Source organism: Strongylocentrotus purpuratus, unplaced genomic scaffold (assembly GCF_000002235.5).
Source record: "Strongylocentrotus purpuratus isolate Spur 01 unplaced genomic scaffold, Spur_5.0 spur5_scaffold_12, whole genome shotgun sequence".
Taxonomy (NCBI): domain Eukaryota; kingdom Metazoa; phylum Echinodermata; class Echinoidea; order Camarodonta; family Strongylocentrotidae; genus Strongylocentrotus; species Strongylocentrotus purpuratus.
The window spans coordinates 4,583,570-4,607,403 of NW_022145597.1; the positions used below are offsets into that span (position 1 = coordinate 4,583,570).

General features: G+C 39.0%; 1 protein-coding gene across 2 annotated transcripts; it reads right to left on the reverse strand.

The window, feature by feature from the left end:
- Positions 1-276: 276 nt before the first annotated feature.
- Positions 277-22,978, reverse strand: LOC115918519 (alanine--tRNA ligase, cytoplasmic-like). 2 transcript variants are annotated; one of them, XR_004063485.1, is made up of 20 exons: positions 22,419-22,978; positions 21,443-21,588; positions 20,356-20,443; positions 18,943-19,089; positions 17,966-18,111; positions 16,879-16,966; positions 15,360-15,506; positions 14,376-14,521; positions 13,293-13,380; positions 11,881-12,027; positions 10,897-11,042; positions 9,813-9,900; positions 8,212-8,358; positions 7,233-7,378; positions 6,147-6,234; positions 4,655-4,801; positions 3,679-3,824; positions 2,593-2,680; positions 1,180-1,326; positions 277-342 (listed from the first exon to the last, which is right to left on the reverse strand). XR_004063485.1 is itself a non-coding variant. In XM_030981641.1 (5 exons), the coding sequence occupies exons 1-4, from the start codon at positions 4,739-4,741 to the stop codon at positions 1,276-1,278; spliced, it is 372 nt and encodes a 123-aa protein (XP_030837501.1). In that variant the 5' UTR covers positions 4,742-5,213; the 3' UTR covers positions 277-342; positions 1,180-1,275. The 2 variants fall into 2 exon arrangements, 1 of the variants encoding a protein (XP_030837501.1); XM_030981641.1 differs by lacking the exons at positions 6,147-6,234; positions 7,233-7,378; positions 8,212-8,358; ... (10 more) ...; positions 21,443-21,588; positions 22,419-22,978 and having other exon boundaries at positions 4,655-5,213.
- Between the last annotated feature and the right edge of the window lie 856 nt (positions 22,979-23,834).

Genomic DNA, 23,834 nt, shown 5'->3' on the forward strand with positions numbered 1-23,834 from the left:
ATCGAATGCGGACGAGAATGGGACGGTGTAAGGTCAATATGGCAAGATGGGGCTATGCCCATGAAGGAGATACTCTCTGCGACTGCGGAGAGACTCAGACGATGGACCACCTCTTGCAGTGCGGCGGAACGGGTTTGCACAGATGAAGACCTGTCCCTGTTAATGAAACGGCATTGCAGCAATCGAGCGATGAAGAATTAATTAATTAATTTACTTCTAAGTAAGGAATTTACAATTACTATCTTGATCTAAGGAACACGAACGAACGAACCCTGAAGCCATGTCTACACCATCAACATCATCTGCTCCAACGTTCCCTGTGTATGGACGCACTCCAGTCGCCTGAACAAAGTAAGAGAACACAAATTATATTACATCTCTCTTTATTTCAATATCTTACTATTTTCCTAATAGACAAACCATGAAGAGTAAAGTGAATAGGAGCCCAGAAGTGTAATAAAGAATGTTATCAGTGAAAAATACTATTAAATAACGAAGATCAGCTGTAGGTACAAGCTGCAATTCCATGCAACATACAGCTTGTTCCCAAATGCTGTGGTGAACGTGGGTGCTTTGAGCATACTGCACTTTACAATTTAGTATATCATAAGGTGTTCACACATATACAAGCATTGCTTTTTAGTGGACCTGTCTGTTTCTAACATGTATTTCTACATTTGTTTTAAATGCTTATAATTGCTTCGTAATGTTTTGTTGGAAACATGAACAAAATGAAATTGAAATTGAAACAAAAAGATAAGTGAGTACAGATGAACCCAAGTTTGGCGGGAATCTATTAATCGGTTCTTGAGATAACGCAATCACAAGCTATTTATACATACGTAATAAGCCCTGTGACCTTTGACCTCGTGACCCCAAAATCTAACCACTTCATTAGCTCTGCAAGATACATACATGACCAAAGTTTGGCGGTAATCCATTAATTGGTTCTTGAGATAAAGCGATCACGAGAACGGGACGTATGGACAACCAGAAAACATACTGCCTCCGGCTACTTTGTAGCGGAGGCATAAGAATAAGTGCAGAGTGAAAGTTCAGGAACATTTCAAGAAAGAAACATGTCATCTTTAAATGAAAACTACCAACATGGTATACTGCTCTCACACAATATGATCCCATAACTCATCAAAAAGGGAATTTCCCTGTTCATGATCTTACTTGGTCGAGTTTCTTGAATTCCGACACCTGTGCAAAGACATGCTCCATAATGTGTTTAGCGTCGGTTGAGTCTGCCGGTAGCTTCATGCTGATGGTTTAAGATGTCTCCACACTCATGAACATAATACTCCAGATGATCTTCAGTACCTGCGGGGGAAAGAGTCTACATAAAAAGGCCTTTGTTCTGATATGACATGGAATGGTTTTGTATGCCCTTCGGGTAAAGAGATTGATATAATAGTTGTGTTTAGAAGAACTTATGAAGGGGTTATACACCATGGGCAGAAATTTTTTTGGGTTGTTCAAAGCTGTAAGCATTTCAAAGGACCAGATATTTTTCTTCCGGGTACTACTTTGTTTTGAAGATGAAAAAGCTATATTTAAAAGGAGGGCAAGGGTTGCAGCCTCCTGTAGTGATTAGCCCCCAAAAGCAGCAGTTTTGACATGTCGGGCCTTTGCCTTTTCGTGTAGGACCAATTAAAAAAACATCACCACCTTCATAATCTAAAACCACATCCCCAACATCATCAGCTAAAAACATGTAACTCTCATCATCAGCTAAAACCACATCCCGATCAATATCAGCTAGAACCATGTCACTCTCATCATCAACTTAAACCACATCGACATCATCATCAGCTAAAACCACGTCACTCTCATCATCAGCTAAAACCGCATCTACATCATCATCAGCTAAAACCCCCTCCCATCATCATCTGCTAAAACCACATCCCCATCAACATCAGATAAAACCACATCCCATCATCATCAGCTAAAACCACCTCGCTCTCATCATCAGCTAAAACCACATCCCATCATCATCAGCTAAAACCACATCCCCATCATCATCAGCTAAAACCATGTCACGCTCATCATCAGCTAAAACCCCATCCACATCATCATCAGCTAGAACCACCTCCCATCATCATCATCTAAAACCACATCCCATCAAAATCACCTAAAACCATGTCACTCTCATCATCAGCTAAAACCACATCCAATCATCATCAGCTAAAACCACATCCCCATCAACATCACCTAAAACCATGTCACTCTCATCATCAGCTAAAACCATGTCACTCTCATCATCAGCTAAAACCACATTCACATCATCATCAGCTAAAACCACACCCCCATCATCATCAGCTAAAACCATGTCACTCTCATCATCAGCTAAAACCATGTCACTCTCATCATCAGCTAAAACCACCTTCACATCATCATCAGCTAAAACCACACCTCCATCATCATCAGCTAAAACCACACCTCCATCATCATCAGCTAAAACCATGTCACTCTCATCATCAGCTAAAACCACATCCCCATCAACATCACCTAAAACCATGTCACTCTCATCATCAGCTAAAACCACATGATGACTGGTTTTAAATTATGGTGGTGATGTAGACTTACCGCTGGTTGAAGAGGAGGCAGGGGCGCCACGAATCGGGGTTGAATCAGCGACAGATTTTCATGCTTGAAGTTGAGTGCTTGATACGCTCTGAAAAATTGAAAGGGGAAAAAAACGCAACATCTGTAAATGCAATTTCATCATACAAATCAAAATTTGATTTGTACTCAGATTCTTCTACAATTTGGAATATTACGGTAAGCAGATTTATTATTTGAAGTAAGGTAGTTTTACTACACAATGCTCTTCCCACAACAGAACTATCAAATGAACATATCAGAACAATTGCCCTCACGTCACTGCCAATTCAGCTGTATACGCCTTAATAATTCAAGCTTGCAAGTATGTATATTATTATTCTCTGAAGCTCTGAGGAATCAACAGCTTTAAGTCCTATCTGAGAGACTGAGTAATTAAAAAGAATACCTTATACAAGCACTAAACCAAGGTTAATCCTTTCAAAGACCAACACTCTGTCCACTATGCTCTTTTGCAGACATGAATCCAATACCCAAATTAATTCTTTGCTCATAGACTATTAACTGCTACGACTCATGATCATTTGATCCTTTCTTTGTTCTTTTCTTCTGTTCTTCTTTTTTTTTAAACAATTAATATTATCCATTAATCCATTAATCGTTTCTGAGATAACGCGATCCAAGCTGTTTTTGCATACATAATAAGCCATGTGACCTTTTACCTTGTGACCTTAAAATTTTATCTGGTCATTAGCTCTGCAAGAATTATACATGACCCAAGTTTGGCGGTAATCCATCAATCGGTTCTTGAGATAACGTGATCACGAGAACAGACGTACGGACAGACGGACAACCAGAAAACATAATGCCTCCGGCTAGGCTGTAGCAGAGACATCAAAATATTATTCTTATTATTATTATTATTAAGGCATAAATATGTGTGTTAAAAAGGTTTTTTAAATTCCATCTATGTATTTATTATGTATCCCATGTGTTGTTAAATAGAACCAAACTTTAGGTAATTTTAATGTATGGCATGTAAGGTATTGCCAACCATTAGACTGTAATAAGATCAAATGAGGGCTAGAAAATCCATTCAAAAGGACTCACCCTCTTCCAACATTATCTGGCCAGCTTCCGTCCAAGAGAGCTATGGTCAATGTGCGAATATGATCAGCCACTACCCTGTAAGCCATGTCTACACCATCAACATCATCTGCTCCAACGTTCCCTGTGTATGGACGCACTCCAGTCGCCTGAACAAAGTAAGAGAACACAAATTATATTACATCTCTCTTTATTTCAATATCTTACTATTTCCTAATAGACAAACCATGAAGAGTAAAGTGAATAGGAGCCCAGAAGTGTAATAAAGAATGTTATCAGTGAAAAATACTATTAAATAACGAAGATCAGCTGTAGGTACAAGCTGCAATTTCCATGCAACATACAGCTTGTTCCCAAATGCTGTGGTGAACGTGGGTGCTTTGAGCATACTGCACTTTAGTATCTCATTAGGTGTTCACACATATACAAGCATTGCTTTTTAGTGGACCTGTCTGTTTCCAACATGTATTTCTACATTTGTTTTAAATGCTTATAATTGCTTCGTAATGTTTTGTTGGAAACATGAACAAAATGAAATTGAAATTGAAACAAAAAGATAAGTGAGTACAGATGAACCCAAGTTTGGCGGGAATCTATTAATCGGTTCTTGAGATAACGCAATCACAAGCTATTTATACATACGTAATAAGCCCTGTGACCTTTGACCTCGTGACCCCAAAATCTAACCACTTCATTAGCTCTGCAAGATACATACATGACCAAAGTTTGGCGGTAATCCATTAATTGGTTCTTGAGATAAAGCGATCACGAGAACGGGACGTATGGACAACCAGAAAACATACTGCCTCCGGCTACTTTGTAGCGGAGGCATAAGAATAAGTGCAGAGTGAAAGTTCAGGAACATTTCAAGAAAGAAACATGTCATCTTTAAATGAAAACTACCAACATGGTATACTGCTCTCACACAATATGATCCCATAACTCATCAAAAAGGGAATTTCCCTGTTCATGATCTTACTTGGTCGAGTTTCTTGAATTCCGACACCTGTGCAAAGACATGCTCCATAATGTGTTTAGCGTCGGTTGAGTCTGCCGGTAGCTTCATGCTGATGGTTTAAGATGTCTCCACACTCATGAACATAATACTCCAGATGATCTTCAGTACCTGCGGGGGAAAGAGTCTACATAAAAAGGCCTTTGTTCTGATATGACATGGAATGGTTTTGTATGCCCTTCGGGTAAAGAGATTGATATAATAGTTGTGTTTAGAAGAACTTATGAAGGGGTTATACACCATGGGCAGAATTTTTTTGGGTTGTTCAAAGCTGTAAGCATTTCAAAGGACCAGATATTTTTCTTCCGGGTACTACTTTGTTTTGAAGATGAAAAAGCTATATTTAAAAGGAGGGCAAGGGTTGCAGCCTCCTGTAGTGATTAGCCCCCAAAAGCAGCAGTTTTGACATGTCGGGCCTTTGCCTTTTCGTGTAGGACCAATTAAAAAAACATCACCACCTTCATAATCTAAAACCACATCCCCAACATCATCAGCTAAAAACATGTAACTCTCATCATCAGCTAAAACCACATCCCGATCAATATCAGCTAGAACCATGTCACTCTCATCATCAACTTAAACCACATCGACATCATCATCAGCTAAAACCACGTCACTCTCATCATCAGCTAAAACCGCATCTACATCATCATCAGCTAAAACCCCCTCCCATCATCATCTGCTAAAACCACATCCCCATCAACATCAGATAAAACCACATCCCATCATCATCAGCTAAAACCACCTCGCTCTCATCATCAGCTAAAACCACATCCCATCATCATCAGCTAAAACCACATCCCCATCATCATCAGCTAAAACCATGTCACGCTCATCATCAGCTAAAACCCCATCCACATCATCATCAGCTAGAACCACCTCCCATCATCATCATCTAAAACCACATCCCCATCAAAATCACCTAAAACCATGTCACTCTCATCATCAGCTAAAACCACATCCAATCATCATCAGCTAAAACCACATCCCCATCAACATCACCTAAAACCATGTCACTCTCATCATCAGCTAAAACCACATCCAATCATCATCAGCTAAAACCACATCCCCATCAACATCACCTAAAACCATGTCACTCTCATCATCAGCTAAAACCATGTCACTCTCATCATCAGCTAAAACCACCTTCACATCATCATCAGCTAAAACCACACCCCCATCATCATCAGCTAAAACCATGTCACTCTCATCATCAGCTAAAACCATGTCACTCTCATCATCAGCTAAAACCACCTTCACATCATCATCAGCTAAAACCACACCTCCATCATCATCAGCTAAAACCACACCTCCATCATCATCAGCTAAAACCATGTCACTCTCATCATCAGCTAAAACCACATCCCCATCAACATCACCTAAAACCATGTCACTCTCATCATCAGCTAAAACCACATGATGACTGGTTTAAATTATGGTGGTGATGTAGACTTACCGCTGGTTGAAGAGGAGGCAGGGGCGCCACGAATCGGGGTTGAATCAGCGACAGATTTTCATGCTTGAAGTTGAGTGCTTGATACGCTCTGAAAAATTGAAAGGGGAAAAAAACGCAACATCTGTAAATGCAATTTCATCATACAAATCAAAATTTGATTTGTACTCAGATTCTTCTACAATTTGGAATATTACGGTAAGCAGATTTATTATTTGAAGTAAGGTAGTTTTACTACACAATGCTCTTCCCACAACAGAACTATCAAATGAACATATCAGAACAATTGCCCTCACGTCACTGCCAATTCAGCTGTATACGCCTTAATAATTCAAGCTTGCAAGTATGTATATTATTATTCTCTGAAGCTCTGAGGAATCAACAGCTTTAAGTCCTATCTGAGAGACTGAGTAATTAAAAAGAATACCTTATACAAGCACTAAACCAAGGTTAATCCTTTCAAAGACCAACACTCTGTCCACTATGCTCTTTTGCAGACATGAATCCAATACCCAAATTAATTCTTTGCTCATAGACTATTAACTGCTACGACTCATGATCATTTGATCCTTTCTTTGTTCTTTTCTTCTGTTCTTCTTTTTTTTTAAACAATTAATATTATCCATTAATCCATTAATCGTTTCTGAGATAACGCGATCCAAGCTGTTTTTGCATACATAATAAGCCATGTGACCTTTTACCTTGTGACCTTAAAATTTTATCTGGTCATTAGCTCTGCAAGAATTATACATGACCCAAGTTTGGCGGTAATCCATCAATCGGTTCTTGAGATAACGTGATCACGAGAACAGACGTACGGACAGACGGACAACCAGAAAACATAATGCCTCCGGCTAGGCTGTAGCAGAGACATCAAAATATTATTCTTATTATTATTATTATTAAGGCATAAATATGTGTGTTAAAAAGGTTTTTTAAATTCCATCTTATGTATTATTATGTATCCCATGTGTTGTTAAATAGAACCAAACTTTAGGTAATTTTAATGTATGGCATGTAAGGTATTGCCAACCATTAGACTGTAATAAGATCAAATGAGGGCTAGAAAATCCATTCAAAAGGACTCACCCTCTTCCAACATTATCTGGCCAGCTTCCGTCCAAGAGAGCTATGGTCAATGTGCGAATATGATCAGCCACTACCCTGTAAGCCATGTCTACACCATCAACATCATCTGCTCCAACGTTCCCTGTGTATGGACGCACTCCAGTCGCCTGAACAAAGTAAGAGAACACAAATTATATTACATCTCTCTTTATTTCAATATCTTACTATTTTCCTAATAGACAAACCATGAAGAGTAAAGTGAATAGGAGCCCAGAAGTGTAATAAAGAATGTTATCAGTGAAAAATACTATTAAATAACGAAGATCAGCTGTAGGTACAAGCTGCAATTTCCATGCAACATACAGCTTGTTCCCAAATGCTGTGGTGAACGTGGGTGCTTTGAGCATACTGCACTTACTTTAGTATCTCATTAGGTGTTCACACATATACAAGCATTGCTTTTTAGTGGACCTGTCTGTTTCCAACATGTATTTCTACATTTGTTTTAAATGCTTATAATTGCTTCGTAATGTTTTGTTGGAAACATGAACAAATGAAATTGAAATTGAAACAAAAAGATAAGTGAGTACAGATGAACCCAAGTTTGGCGGGAATCTATTAATCGGTTCTTGAGATAACGCAATCACAAGCTATTTATACATACGTAATAAGCCCTGTGACCTTTGACCTCGTGACCCCAAAATCTAACCACTTCATTAGCTCTGCAAGATACATACATGACCAAAGTTTGGCGGTAATCCATTAATTGGTTCTTGAGATAAAGCGATCACGAGAACGGGACGTATGGACAACCAGAAAACATACTGCCTCCGGCTACTTTGTAGCGGAGGCATAAGAATAAGTGCAGAGTGAAAGTTCAGGAACATTTCAAGAAAGAAACATGTCATCTTTAAATGAAAACTACCAACATGGTATACTGCTCTCACACAATATGATCCCATAACTCATCAAAAGGGAATTTCCCTGTTCATGATCTTACTTGGTCGAGTTTCTTGAATTCCGACACCTGTGCAAAGACATGCTCCATAATGTGTTTAGCGTCGGTTGAGTCTGCCGGTAGCTTCATGCTGATGGTTTAAGATGTCTCCACACTCATGAACATAATACTCCAGATGATCTTCAGTACCTGCGGGGGAAAGAGTCTACATAAAAAGGCCTTTGTTCTGATATGACATGGAATGGTTTTGTATGCCCTTCGGGTAAAGAGATTGATATAATAGTTGTGTTTAGAAGAACTTATGAAGGGTTATACACCATGGGCAGAATTTTTTTTGGGTTGTTCAAAGCTGTAAGCATTTCAAAGGACCAGATATTTTTCTTCCGGGTACTACTTTGTTTTGAAGATGAAAAAGCTATATTTAAAAGGAGGGCAAGGGTTGCAGCCTCCTGTAGTGATTAGCCCCCAAAAGCAGCAGTTTTGACATGTCGGGCCTTTGCCTTTTCGTGTAGGACCAATTAAAAAAACATCACCACCTTCATAATCTAAAACCACATCCCCAACATCATCAGCTAAAAACATGTAACTCTCATCATCAGCTAAAACCACATCCCGATCAATATCAGCTAGAACCATGTCACTCTCATCATCAACTTAACCACATCGACATCATCATCAGCTAAAACCACGTCACTCTCATCATCAGCTAAAACCGCATCTACATCATCATCAGCTAAAACCCCTCCCATCATCATCTGCTAAAACCACATCCCCATCAACATCAATAAACCACATCCCATCATCATCAGCTAAAACCACCTCGCTCTCATCATCAGCTAAAACCACATCCCATCATCATCAGCTAAAACCACATCCCCATCATCATCAGCTAAAACCATGTCACGCTCATCATCAGCTAAAACCCCATCCACATCATCATCAGCTAGAACCACCTCCCATCATCATCTAAAACCACATCCCCATCAAAATCACCTAAAACCATGTCACTCTCATCATCAGCTAAAACCACATCCACATCATCAGCTAGAACCACCTACCATCATCATAAAACCACATCCCCATCAAAATCACCTAAAACCATGTCACTCTCATCATCAGCTAAAACCCCATCCACATCATCATCAGCTAAACCACCTACCATCATCATCTAAAACCACTCCCCATCAAATCACCTAAAACCATGTCACTCTCATCATCAGCTAAAACCACATCCAATCATCATCAGCTAAAACCACATCCCATCAACATCACCTAAAACCATGTCACTCTCATCATCAGCTAAAACCATGTCACTCTCATCATCAGCTAAAACCACATCCATCATCATCAGCTAAAACCACATCCCCATCACATCACCTAAAACCATGTCACTCTCATCATCAGCTAAAACCATGTCACTCTCATCATCAGCTAAAACCACCTTCACATCATCATCAGCTAAAACCACACCTCCATCATCATCAGCTAAACCACACCTCCATCATCATCAGCTAAAACCATGTCACTCTCATCATCAGCTAAAACCACATCCCCATCAACATCACCTAAAACCATGTCACTCTCATCATCAGCTAAAACCACATGATGACTGGTTTTAAATTATGGTGGTGATGTAGACTTACCGCTGGTTGAAGAGGAGGCAGGGGCGCCACGAATCGGGGTTGAATCAGCGACAGATTTTCATGCTTGAAGTTGAGTGCTTGATACGCTCTGAAAAATTGAAAGGGGAAAAAAACGCAACATCTGTAAATGCAATTTCATCATACAAATCAAAATTTGATTTGTACTCAGATTCTTCTACAATTTGGAATATTACGGTAAGCAGATTTATTATTTGAAGTAAGGTAGTTTTACTACACAATGCTCTTCCCACAACAGAACTATCAAATGAACATATCAGAACAATTGCCCTCACGTCACTGCCAATTCAGCTGTATACGCCTTAATAATTCAAGCTTGCAAGTATGTATATTATTATTCTCTGAAGCTCTGAGGAATCAACAGCTTTAAGTCCTATCTGAGAGACTGAGTAATTAAAAAGAATACCTTATACAAGCACTAAACCAAGGTTAATCCTTTCAAAGACCAACACTCTGTCCACTATGCTCTTTTGCAGACATGAATCCAATACCCAAATTAATTCTTTGCTCATAGACTATTAACTGCTACGACTCATGATCATTTGATCCTTTCTTTGTTCTTTTCTTCTGTTCTTCTTTTTTTTTAAACAATTAATATTATCCATTAATCCATTAATCGTTTCTGAGATAACGCGATCCAAGCTGTTTTTGCATACATAATAAGCCATGTGACCTTTTACCTTGTGACCTTAAAATTTTATCTGGTCATTAGCTCTGCAAGAATTATACATGACCCAAGTTTGGCGGTAATCCATCAATCGGTTCTTGAGATAACGTGATCACGAGAACAGACGTACGGACAGACGGACAACCAGAAAACATAATGCCTCCGGCTAGGCTGTAGCAGAGACATCAAAATATTATTCTTATTATTATTATTATTAAGGCATAAATATGTGTGTTAAAAAGGTTTTTTAAATTCCATCTTATGTATTAATGTATCCCATGTGTTGTTAAATAGAACCAAACTTTAGGTAATTTTAATGTATGGCATGTAAGGTATTGCCAACCATTAGACTGTAATAAGATCAAATGAGGGCTAGAAAATCCATTCAAAAGGACTCACCCTCTTCCAACATTATCTGGCCAGCTTCCGTCCAAGAGAGCTATGGTCAATGTGCGAATATGATCAGCCACTACCCTGTAAGCCATGTCTACACCATCAACATCATCTGCTCCAACGTTCCCTGTGTATGGACGCACTCCAGTCGCCTGAACAAAGTAAGAGAACACAAATTATATTACATCTCTCTTTATTTCAATATCTTACTATTTTCCTAATAGACAAACCATGAAGAGTAAAGTGAATAGGAGCCCAGAAGTGTAATAAAGAATGTTATCAGTGAAAAATACTATTAAATAACGAAGATCAGCTGTAGGTACAAGCTGCAATTTCCATGCAACATACAGCTTGTTCCCAAATGCTGTGGTGAACGTGGGTGCTTTGAGCATACTGCACTTTACAATTTAGTATATCATAAGGTGTTCACACATATACAAGCATTGCTTTTTAGTGGACCTGTCTGTTTCCAACATGTATTTCTACATTTGTTTTAAATGCTTATAATTGCTTCGTAATGTTTTGTTGGAAACATGAACAAAATGAAATTGAAATTGAAACAAAAAGATAAGTGAGTACAGATGAACCCAAGTTTGGCGGGAATCTATTAATCGGTTCTTGAGATAACGCAATCACAAGCTATTTATACATACGTAATAAGCCCTGTGACCTTTGACCTCGTGACCCCAAAATCTAACCACTTCATTAGCTCTGCAAGATACATACATGACCAAAGTTTGGCGGTAATCCATTAATTGGTTCTTGAGATAAAGCGATCACGAGAACGGGACGTATGGACAACCAGAAAACATACTGCCTCCGGCTACTTTGTAGCGGAGGCATAAGAATAAGTGCAGAGTGAAAGTTCAGGAACATTTCAAGAAAGAAACATGTCATCTTTAAATGAAAACTACCAACATGGTATACTGCTCTCACACAATATGATCCCATAACTCATCAAAAAGGGAATTTCCCTGTTCATGATCTTACTTGGTCGAGTTTCTTGAATTCCGACACCTGTGCAAAGACATGCTCCATAATGTGTTTAGCGTCGGTTGAGTCTGCCGGTAGCTTCATGCTGATGGTTTAAGATGTCTCCACACTCATGAACATAATACTCCAGATGATCTTCAGTACCTGCGGGGGAAAGAGTCTACATAAAAAGGCCTTTGTTCTGATATGACATGGAATGGTTTTGTATGCCCTTCGGGTAAAGAGATTGATATAATAGTTGTGTTTAGAAGAACTTATGAAGGGGTTATACACCATGGGCAGAATTTTTTTTGGGTTGTTCAAAGCTGTAAGCATTTCAAAGGACCAGATATTTTTCTTCCGGGTACTACTTTGTTTTGAAGATGAAAAAGCTATATTTAAAAGGAGGGCAAGGGTTGCAGCCTCCTGTAGTGATTAGCCCCCAAAAGCAGCAGTTTTGACATGTCGGGCCTTTGCCTTTTCGTGTAGGACCAATTAAAAAACATCACCACCTTCATAATCTAAAACCACATCCCCAACATCATCAGCTAAAAACATGTAACTCTCATCATCAGCTAAAACCACATCCCGATCAATATCAGCTAGAACCATGTCACTCTCATCATCAACTTAAACCACATCGACATCATCATCAGCTAAAACCACGTCACTCTCATCATCAGCTAAAACCGCATCTACATCATCATCAGCTAAAACCCCCTCCCATCATCATCTGCTAAAACCACATCCCCATCAACATCAGATAAAACCACATCCCATCATCATCAGCTAAAACCACCTCGCTCTCATCATCAGCTAAAACCACATCCCATCATCATCAGCTAAAACCACATCCCCATCATCATCAGCTAAAACCATGTCACGCTCATCATCAGCTAAAACCCCATCCACATCATCATCAGCTAGAACCACCTCCCATCATCATCATCTAAAACCACATCCCCATCAAAATCACCTAAAACCATGTCACTCTCATCATCAGCTAAAACCACATCCAATCATCATCAGCTAAAACCACATCCCCATCAACATCACCTAAAACCATGTCACTCTCATCATCAGCTAAAACCATGTCACTCTCATCATCAGCTAAAACCACATCCAATCATCATCAGCTAAAACCACATCCCCATCAACATCACCTAAAACCATGTCACTCTCATCATCAGCTAAAACCATGTCACTCTCATCATCAGCTAAAACCACCTTCACATCATCATCAGCTAAAACCACACCTCCATCATCATCAGCTAAAACCACACCTCCATCATCATCAGCTAAAACCATGTCACTCTCATCATCAGCTAAAACCACATCCCCATCAACATCACCTAAAACCATGTCACTCTCATCATCAGCTAAAACCACATGATGACTGGTTTTAAATTATGGTGGTGATGTAGACTTACCGCTGGTTGAAGAGGAGGCAGGGGCGCCACGAATCGGGGTTGAATCAGCGACAGATTTTCATGCTTGAAGTTGAGTGCTTGATACGCTCTGAAAAATTGAAAGGGGAAAAAAACGCAACATCTGTAAATGCAATTTCATCATACAAATCAAAATTTGATTTGTACTCAGATTCTTCTACAATTTGGAATATTACGGTAAGCAGATTTATTATTTGAAGTAAGGTAGTTTTACTACACAATGCTCTTCCCACAACAGAACTATCAAATGAACATATCAGAACAATTGCCCTCACGTCACTGCCAATTCAGCTGTATACGCCTTAATAATTCAAGCTTGCAAGTATGTATATTATTATTCTCTGAAGCTCTGAGGAATCAACAGCTTTAAGTCCTATCTGAGAGACTGAGTAATTAAAAAGAATACCTTATACAAGCACTAAACCAAGGTTAATCCTTTCAAAGACCAACACTCTGTCCACTATGCTCTTTTGCAGACATGAATCCAATACCCAAATTAATTCTTTGCTCATAGACTATTAACTGCTACGACTCATGATCATTTGATCCTTTCTTTGTTCTTTTCTTCTGTTCTTCTTTTTTTTTAAACAATTAATATTATCCATTAATCCATTAATCGTTTCTGAGATAACGCGATCCAAGCTGTTTTTGCATACATAATAAGCCATGTGACCTTTTACCTTGTGACCTTAAAATTTTATCTGGTCATTAGCTCTGCAAGAATTATACATGACCCAAGTTTGGCGGTAATCCATCAATCGGTTCTTGAGATAACGTGATCACGAGAACAGACGTACGGACAGACGGACAACCAGAAAACATAATGCCTCCGGCTAGGCTGTAGCAGAGACATCAAAATATTATTCTTATTATTATTATTATTAAGGCATAAATATGTGTGTTAAAAAGGTTTTTTAAATTCCATCTTATGTATAATGTATCCCATGTGTTGTTAAATAGAACCAAACTTTAGGTAATTTTAATGTATGGCATGTAAGGTATTGCCAACCATTAGACTGTAATAAGATCAAATGAGGGCTAGAAAATCCATTCAAAAGGACTCACCCTCTTCCAACATTATCTGGCCAGCTTCCGTCCAAGAGAGCTATGGTCAATGTGCGAATATGATCAGCCACTACCCTGTAAGCCATGTCTACACCATCAACATCATCTGCTCCAACGTTCCCTGTGTATGGACGCACTCCAGTCGCCTGAACAAAGTAAGAGAACACAAATTATATTACATCTCTCTTTATTTCAATATCTTACTATTTTCCTAATAGACAAACCATGAAGAGTAAAGTGAATAGGAGCCCAGAAGTGTAATAAAGAATGTTATCAGTGAAAAATACTATTAAATAACGAAGATCAGCTGTAGGTACAAGCTGCAATTTCCATGCAACATACAGCTTGTTCCCAAATGCTGTGGTGAACGTGGGTGCTTTGAGCATACTGCACTTTACAATTTAGTATATCATAAGGTGTTCACACATATACAAGCATTGCTTTTTAGTGGACCTGTCTGTTTCTAACATGTATTTCTACATTTGTTTTAAATGCTTATAATTGCTTCGTAATGTTTTGTTGGAAACATGAACAAAATGAAATTGAAATTGAAACAAAAAGATAAGTGAGTACAGATGAACCCAAGTTTGGCGGGAATCTATTAATCGGTTCTTGAGATAACGCAATCACAAGCTATTTATACATACGTAATAAGCCCTGTGACCTTTGACCTCGTGACCCCAAAATCTAACCACTTCATTAGCTCTGCAAGATACATACATGACCAAAGTTTGGCGGTAATCCATTAATTGGTTCTTGAGATAAAGCGATCACGAGAACGGGACGTATGGACAACCAGAAAACATACTGCCTCCGGCTACTTTGTAGCGGAGGCATAAGAATAAGTGCAGAGTGAAAGTTCAGGAACATTTCAAGAAAGAAACATGTCATCTTTAAATGAAAACTACCAACATGGTATACTGCTCTCACACAATATGATCCCATAACTCATCAAAAAGGGAATTTCCCTGTTCATGATCTTACTTGGTCGAGTTTCTTGAATTCCGACACCTGTGCAAAGACATGCTCCATAATGTGTTTAGCGTCGGTTGAGTCTGCCGGTAGCTTCATGCTGATGGTTTAAGATGTCTCCACACTCATGAACATAATACTCCAGATGATCTTCAGTACCTGCGGGGGAAAGAGTCTACATAAAAAGGCCTTTGTTCTGATATGACATGGAATGGTTTTGTATGCCCTTCGGGTAAAGAGATTGATATAATAGTTGTGTTTAGAAGAACTTATGAAGGGGTTATACACCATGGGCAGAATTTTTTTTGGGTTGTTCAAAGCTGTAAGCATTTCAAAGGACCAGATATTTTTCTTCCGGGTACTACTTTGTTTTGAAGATGAAAAAGCTATATTTAAAAGGAGGGCAAGGGTTGCAGCCTCCTGTAGTGATTAGCCCCCAAAAGCAGCAGTTTTGACATGTCGGGCCTTTGCCTTTTCGTGTAGGACCAATTAAAAAAACATCACCACCTTCATAATCTAAAACCACATCCCCAACATCATCAGCTAAAAACATGTAACTCTCATCATCAGCTAAAACCACATCCCGATCAATATCAGCTAGAACCATGTCACTCTCATCATCAACTTAAACCACATCGACATCATCATCAGCTAAAACCACGTCACTCTCATCATCAGCTAAAACCGCATCTACATCATCATCAGCTAAAACCCCCTCCCATCATCATCTGCTAAAACCACATCCCCATCAACATCAGATAAAACCACATCCCATCATCATCAGCTAAAACACCTCGCTCTCATCATCAGCTAAAACCACATCCCATCATCATCAGCTAAAACCACATCCCCATCATCATCAGCTAAAACCATGTCACGCTCATCATCAGCTAAAACCCCATCCACATCATCATCAGCTAGAACCACCTCCCATCATCATCATCTAAAACCACATCCCCATCAAAATCACCTAAAACCATGTCACTCTCATCATCAGCTAAAACCACATCCAATCATCATCAGCTAAAACCACATCCCCATCAACATCACCTAAAACCATGTCACTCTCATCATCAGCTAAAACCATGTCACTCTCATCATCAGCTAAAACCACATCCAATCATCATCAGCTAAAACCACATCCCCATCAACATCACCTAAAACCATGTCACTCTCATCATCAGCTAAAACCATGTCACTCTCATCATCAGCTAAAACCACATCCAATCATCATCAGCTAAAACCACATCCCCATCAACATCACCTAAAACCATGTCACTCTCATCATCAGCTAAAACCATGTCACTCTCATCATCAGCTAAAACCACCTTCACATCATCATCAGCTAAAACCACACCTCCATCATCATCAGCTAAAACCACACCTCCATCATCATCAGCTAAAACCATGTCACTCTCATCATCAGCTAAAACCACATCCCCATCAACATCACCTAAAACCATGTCACTCTCATCATCAGCTAAAACCACATGATGACTGGTTTTAAATTATGGTGGTGATGTAGACTTACCGCTGGTTGAAGAGGAGGCAGGGGCGCCACGAATCGGGGTTGAATCAGCGACAGATTTTCATGCTTGAAGTTGAGTGCTTGATACGCTCTGAAAAATTGAAAGGGGAAAAAAACGCAACATCTGTAAATGCAATTTCATCATACAAATCAAAATTTGATTTGTACTCAGATTCTTCTACAATTTGGAATATTACGGTAAGCAGATTTATTATTTGAAGTAAGGTAGTTTTACTACACAATGCTCTTCCCACAACAGAACTATCAAATGAACATATCAGAACAATTGCCCTCACGTCACTGCCAATTCAGCTGTATACGCCTTAATAATTCAAGCTTGCAAGTATGTATATTATTATTCTCTGAAGCTCTGAGGAATCAACAGCTTTAAGTCCTATCTGAGAGACTGAGTAATTAAAAAGAATACCTTATACAAGCACTAAACCAAGGTTAATCCTTTCAAAGACCAACACTCTGTCCACTATGCTCTTTTGCAGACATGAATCCAATACCCAAATTAATTCTTTGCTCATAGACTATTAACTGCTACGACTCATGATCATTTGATCCTTTCTTTGTTCTTTTCTTCTGTTCTTCTTTTTTTTTAAACAATTAATATTATCCATTAATCCATTAATCGTTTCTGAGATAACGCGATCCAAGCTGTTTTTGCATACATAATAAGCCATGTGACCTTTTACCTTGTGACCTTAAAATTTTATCTGGTCATTAGCTCTGCAAGAATTATACATGACCCAAGTTTGGCGGTAATCCATCAATCGGTTCTTGAGATAACGTGATCACGAGAACAGACGTACGGACAGACGGACAACCAGAAAACATAATGCCTCCGGCTAGGCTGTAGCAGAGACATCAAAATATTATTCTTATTATTATTATTATTAAGGCATAAATATGTGTGTTAAAAAGGTTTTTTAAATTCCATCTTATGTATTTATTATGTATCCCATGTGTTGTTAAATAGAACCAAACTTTAGGTAATTTTAATGTATGGCATGTAAGGTATTGCCAACCATTAGACTGTAATAAGATCAAATGAGGGCTAGAAAATCCATTCAAAAGGACTCACCCTCTTCCAACATTATCTGGCCAGCTTCCGTCCAAGAGAGCTATGGTCAATGTGCGAATATGATCAGCCACTACCCTGTAAGCCATGTCTACACCATCAACATCATCTGCTCCAACGTTCCCTGTGTATGGACGCACTCCAGTCGCCTGAACAAAGTAAGAGAACACAAATTATATTACATCTCTCTTTATTTCAATATCTTACTATTTTCCTAATAGACAAACCATGAAGAGTAAAGTGAATAGGAGCCCAGAAGTGTAATAAAGAATGTTATCAGTGAAAAATACTATTAAATAACGAAGATCAGCTGTAGGTACAAGCTGCAATTTCCATGCAACATACAGCTTGTTCCCAAATGCTGTGGTGAACGTGGGTGCTTTGAGCATACTGCACTTTAGTATCTCATTAGGTGTTCACACATATACAAGCATTGCTTTTTAGTGGACCTGTCTGTTTCCAACATGTATTTCTACATTTGTTTTAAATGCTTATAATTGCTTCGTAATGTTTTGTTGGAAACATGAACAAAATGAAATTGAAATTGAAACAAAAAGATAAGTGAGTACAGATGAACCCAAGTTTGGCGGGAATCTATTAATCGGTTCTTGAGATAACGCAATCACAAGCTATTTATACATACGTAATAAGCCCTGTGACCTTTGACCTCGTGACCCCAAAATCTAACCACTTCATTAGCTCTGCAAGATACATACATGACCAAAGTTTGGCGGTAATCCATTAATTGGTTCTTGAGATAAAGCGATCACGAGAACGGGACGTATGGACAACCAGAAAACATACTGCCTCCGGCTACTTTGTAGCGGAGGCATAAGAATAAGTGCAGAGTGAAAGTTCAGGAACATTTCAAGAAAGAAACATGTCATCTTTAAATGAAAACTACCAACATGGTATACTGCTCTCACACAATATGATCCCATAACTCATCAAAAAGGGAATTTCCCTGTTCATGATCTTACTTGGTCGAGTTTCTTGAATTCCGACACCTGTGCAAAGACATGCTCCATAATGTGTTTAGCGTCGGTTGAGTCTGCCGGTAGCTTCATGCTGATGGTTTAAGATGTCTCCACACTCATGAACATAATACTCCAGATGATCTTCAGTACCTGCGGGGGAAAGAGTCTACATAAAAAGGCCTTTGTTCTGATATGACATGGAATGGTTTTGTATGCCCTTCGGGTAAAGAGATTGATATAATAGTTGTGTTTAGAAGAACTTATGAAGGGGTTATACACCATGGGCAGAATTTTTTTTGGGTTGTTCAAAGCTGTAAGCATTTCAAAGGACCAGATATTTTTCTTCCGGGTACTACTTTGTTTTGAAGATGAAAAAGCTATATTTAAAAGGAGGGCAAGGGTTGCAGCCTCCTGTAGTGATTAGCCCCCAAAAGCAGCAGTTTTGACATGTCGGGCCTTTGCCTTTTCGTGTAGGACCAATTAAAAAAACATCACCACCTTCATAATCTAAAACCACATCCCCAACATCATCAGCTAAAAACATGTAACTCTCATCATCAGCTAAAACCACATCCCGATCAATATCAGCTAGAACCATGTCACTCTCATCATCAACTTAAACCACATCGACATCATCATCAGCTAAAACCACGTCACTCTCATCATCAGCTAAAACCGCATCTACATCATCATCAGCTAAAACCCCCTCCCATCATCATCTGCTAAAACCACATCCCCATCAACATCAGATAAAACCACATCCCATCATCATCAGCTAAAACCACCTCGCTCTCATCATCAGCTAAAACCACATCCCATCATCATCAGCTAAAACCACATCCCCATCATCATCAGCTAAAACCATGTCACGCTCATCATCAGCTAAAACCCCATCCACATCATCATCAGCTAGAACCACCTCCCATCATCATCATCTAAAACCACATCCCCATCAAAATCACCTAAAACCATGTCACTCTCATCATCAGCTAAAACCACATCCAATCATCATCAGCTAAAACCACATCCCCATCAACATCACCTAAAACCATGTCACTCTCATCATCAGCTAAAACCATGTCACTCTCATCATCAGCTAAAACCACATCCAATCATCATCAGCTAAAACCACATCCCCATCAACATCACCTAAAACCATGTCACTCTCATCATCAGCTAAAACCATGTCACTCTCATCATCAGCTAAAACCACCTTCACATCATCATCAGCTAAAACCACACCTCCATCATCATCAGCTAAAACCACACCTCCATCATCATCAGCTAAAACCATGTCACTCTCATCATCAGCTAAAACCACATCCCCATCAACATCACCTAAAACCATGTCACTCTCATCATCAGCTAAAACCACATGATGACTGGTTTTAAATTATGGTGGTGATGTAGACTTACCGCTGGTTGAAGAGGAGGCAGGGGCGCCACGAATCGGGGTTGAATCAGCGACAGATTTTCATGCTTGAAGTTGAGTGCTTGATACGCTCTGAAAAATTGAAAGGGGAAAAAAACGCAACATCTGTAAATGCAATTTCATCATACAAATCAAAATTTGATTTGTACTCAGATTCTTCTACAATTTGGAATATTACGGTAAGCAGATTTATTATTTGAAGTAAGGTAGTTTTACTACACAATGCTCTTCCCACAACAGAACTATCAAATGAACATATCAGAACAATTGCCCTCACGTCACTGCCAATTCAGCTGTATACGCCTTAATAATTCAAGCTTGCAAGTATGTATATTATTATTCTCTGAAGCTCTGAGGAATCAACAGCTTTAAGTCCTATCTGAGAGACTGAGTAATTAAAAAGAATACCTTATACAAGCACTAAACCAAGGTTAATCCTTTCAAAGACCAACACTCTGTCCACTATGCTCTTTTGCAGACATGAATCCAATACCCAAATTAATTCTTTGCTCATAGACTATTAACTGCTACGACTCATGATCATTTGATCCTTTCTTTGTTCTTTTCTTCTGTTCTTCTTTTTTTTTAAACAATTAATATTATCCATTAATCCATTAATCGTTTCTGAGATAACGCGATCCAAGCTGTTTTTGCATACATAATAAGCCATGTGACCTTTTACCTTGTGACCTTAAAATTTTATCTGGTCATTAGCTCTGCAAGAATTATACATGACCCAAGTTTGGCGGTAATCCATCAATCGGTTCTTGAGATAACGTGATCACGAGAACAGACGTACGGACAGACGGACAACCAGAAAACATAATGCCTCCGGCTAGGCTGTAGCAGAGACATCAAAATATTATTCTTATTATTATTATTATTAAGGCATAAATATGTGTGTTAAAAAGGTTTTTTAAATTCCATCTTATGTATTTATTATGTATCCCATGTGTTGTTAAATAGAACCAAACTTTAGGTAATTTTAATGTATGGCATGTAAGGTATTGCCAACCATTAGACTGTAATAAGATCAAATGAGGGCTAGAAAATCCATTCAAAAGGACTCACCCTCTTCCAACATTATCTGGCCAGCTTCCGTCCAAGAGAGCTATGGTCAATGTGCGAATATGATCAGCCACTACCCTGTAAGCCATGTCTACACCATCAACATCATCTGCTCCAACGTTCCCTGTGTATGGACGCACTCCAGTCGCCTGAACAAAGTAAGAGAACACAAATTATATTACATCTCTCTTTATTTCAATATCTTACTATTTTCCTAATAGACAAACCATGAAGAGTAAAGTGAATAGGAGCCCAGAAGTGTAATAAAGAATGTTATCAGTGAAAAATACTATTAAATAACGAAGATCAGCTGTAGGTACAAGCTGCAATTTCCATGCAACATACAGCTTGTTCCCAAATGCTGTGGTGAACGTGGGTGCTTTGAGCATACTGCACTTTAGTATCTCATTAGGTGTTCACACATATACAAGCATTGCTTTTTAGTGGACCTGTCTGTTTCCAACATGTATTTCTACATTTGTTTTAAATGCTTATAATTGCTTCGTAATGTTTTGTTGGAAACATGAACAAAATGAAATTGAAATTGAAACAAAAAGATAAGTGAGTACAGATGAACCCAAGTTTGGCGGGAATCTATTAATCGGTTCTTGAGATAACGCAATCACAAGCTATTTATACATACGTAATAAGCCCTGTGACCTTTGACCTCGTGACCCCAAAATCTAACCACTTCATTAGCTCTGCAAGATACATACATGACCAAAGTTTGGCGGTAATCCATTAATTGGTTCTTGAGATAAAGCGATCACAAGAACGGGACGTATGGACAACCAGAAAACATACTGCCTCCGGCTACTTTGTAGCGGAGGCATAAGAATAAGTGCAGAGTGAAAGTTCAGGAACATTTCAAGAAAGAAACATGTCATCTTTAAATGAAAACTACCAACATGGTATACTGCTCTCACACAATATGATCCCATAACTCATCAAAAGGGAATTTCCCTGTTCATGATCTTACTTGGTCGAGTTTCTTGAATTCCGACACCTGTGCAAAGACATGCTCCATAATGTGTTTAGCGTCGGTTGAGTCTGCCGGTAGCTTCATGCTGATGGTTTAAGATGTCTCCACACTCATGAACATAATACTCCAGATGATCTTCAGTACCTGCGGGGGAAAGAGTCTACATAAAAAGGCCTTTGTTCTGATATGACATGGAATGGTTTTGTATGCCCTTCGGGTAAAGAGATTGATATAATAGTTGTGTTTAGAAGAACTTATGAAGGGGTTATACACCATGGGCAGAATTTTTTTTGGGTTGTTCAAAGCTGTAAGCATTTCAAAGGACCAGATATTTTTCTTCCGGGTACTACTTTGTTTTGAAGATGAAAAAGCTATATTTAAAAGGAGGGCAAGGGTTGCAGCCTCCTGTAGTGATTAGCCCCCAAAAGCAGCAGTTTTGACATGTCGGGCCTTTGCCTTTTCGTGTAGGACCAATTAAAAAAACATCACCACCTTCATAATCTAAAACCACATCCCCAACATCATCAGCTAAAAACATGTAACTCTCATCATCAGCTAAAACCACATCCCGATCAATATCAGCTAGAACCATGTCACTCTCATCATCAACTTAAACCACATCGACATCATCATCAGCTAAAACCACGTCACTCTCATCATCAGCTAAAACCGCATCTACATCATCATCAGCTAATACCCCCTCCCATCATCATCAGCTAAACCACATCCCCATCAACATCAGATAAAACCACATCCCATCATCATCACCTAAAACCACCTCGCTCTCATCATCAGCTAAAACCACATCCCATCATCATCAGCTAAAACCACATCCCCATCATCATCAGCTAAAACCATGTCACGCTCATCATCAGCTAAAACCGCATCCACATCATCATCAGCTAGAACCGCCTCCCATCATCATCATCTAAAACCACATCCGCATCAACATCACCTAAAACCATGTCACTCTCATCATCAGTTAAAACCCCATCCACATCAACATCAGATAAAACCACATCCCATCATCATCAGCTAAAACCACCTCGCTCTCATCATCAGCTAAAACCACCTCCCATCATCACCATCTAAAACCACATCCCAATCAACATCACCTAAAACTATGGCACTCTCATCATCAGCTAAAACCCTATCCACATCATCATCAGCTAAAACCACCTCCCATCATCATCATCTAAAACCACATTCCCATCAACATCACCTAAAACCATGTCACTCTCATCATCAGCTAAAACCACATCCAATCATCATCAGCTAAAACCACATCCCCATCAACATCACCTAAAACCATGTCACTCTCATCATCAGCTAAAACCATGTCACTCTCATCATCAGCTAAAACCACCTTCACATCATCATCAGCTAAAACCACACCTCCATCATCATCAGCTA

Bases quoted from the DNA above. Each gene is read 5' to 3' on its own strand.
- LOC115918519 (XM_030981641.1), bottom strand. From the start codon at position 4,741: ATGAAGCTACCGGCAGACTCAACCGACGCTAAACACATTATGGAGCAT. The intron at 2,681-3,678 runs GTGAGTCCTTTT...TCAATTTTTCAG, and splicing joins CCAGATAATGTTGGAAGAGG to AGCGTATCAAGCACTCAACT. The intron at 1,327-2,592 runs GTAAGTCTACAT...TTTCCCCCGCAG, and splicing joins TGCCTCCTCTTCAACCAGCG to GTACTGAAGATCATCTGGAG.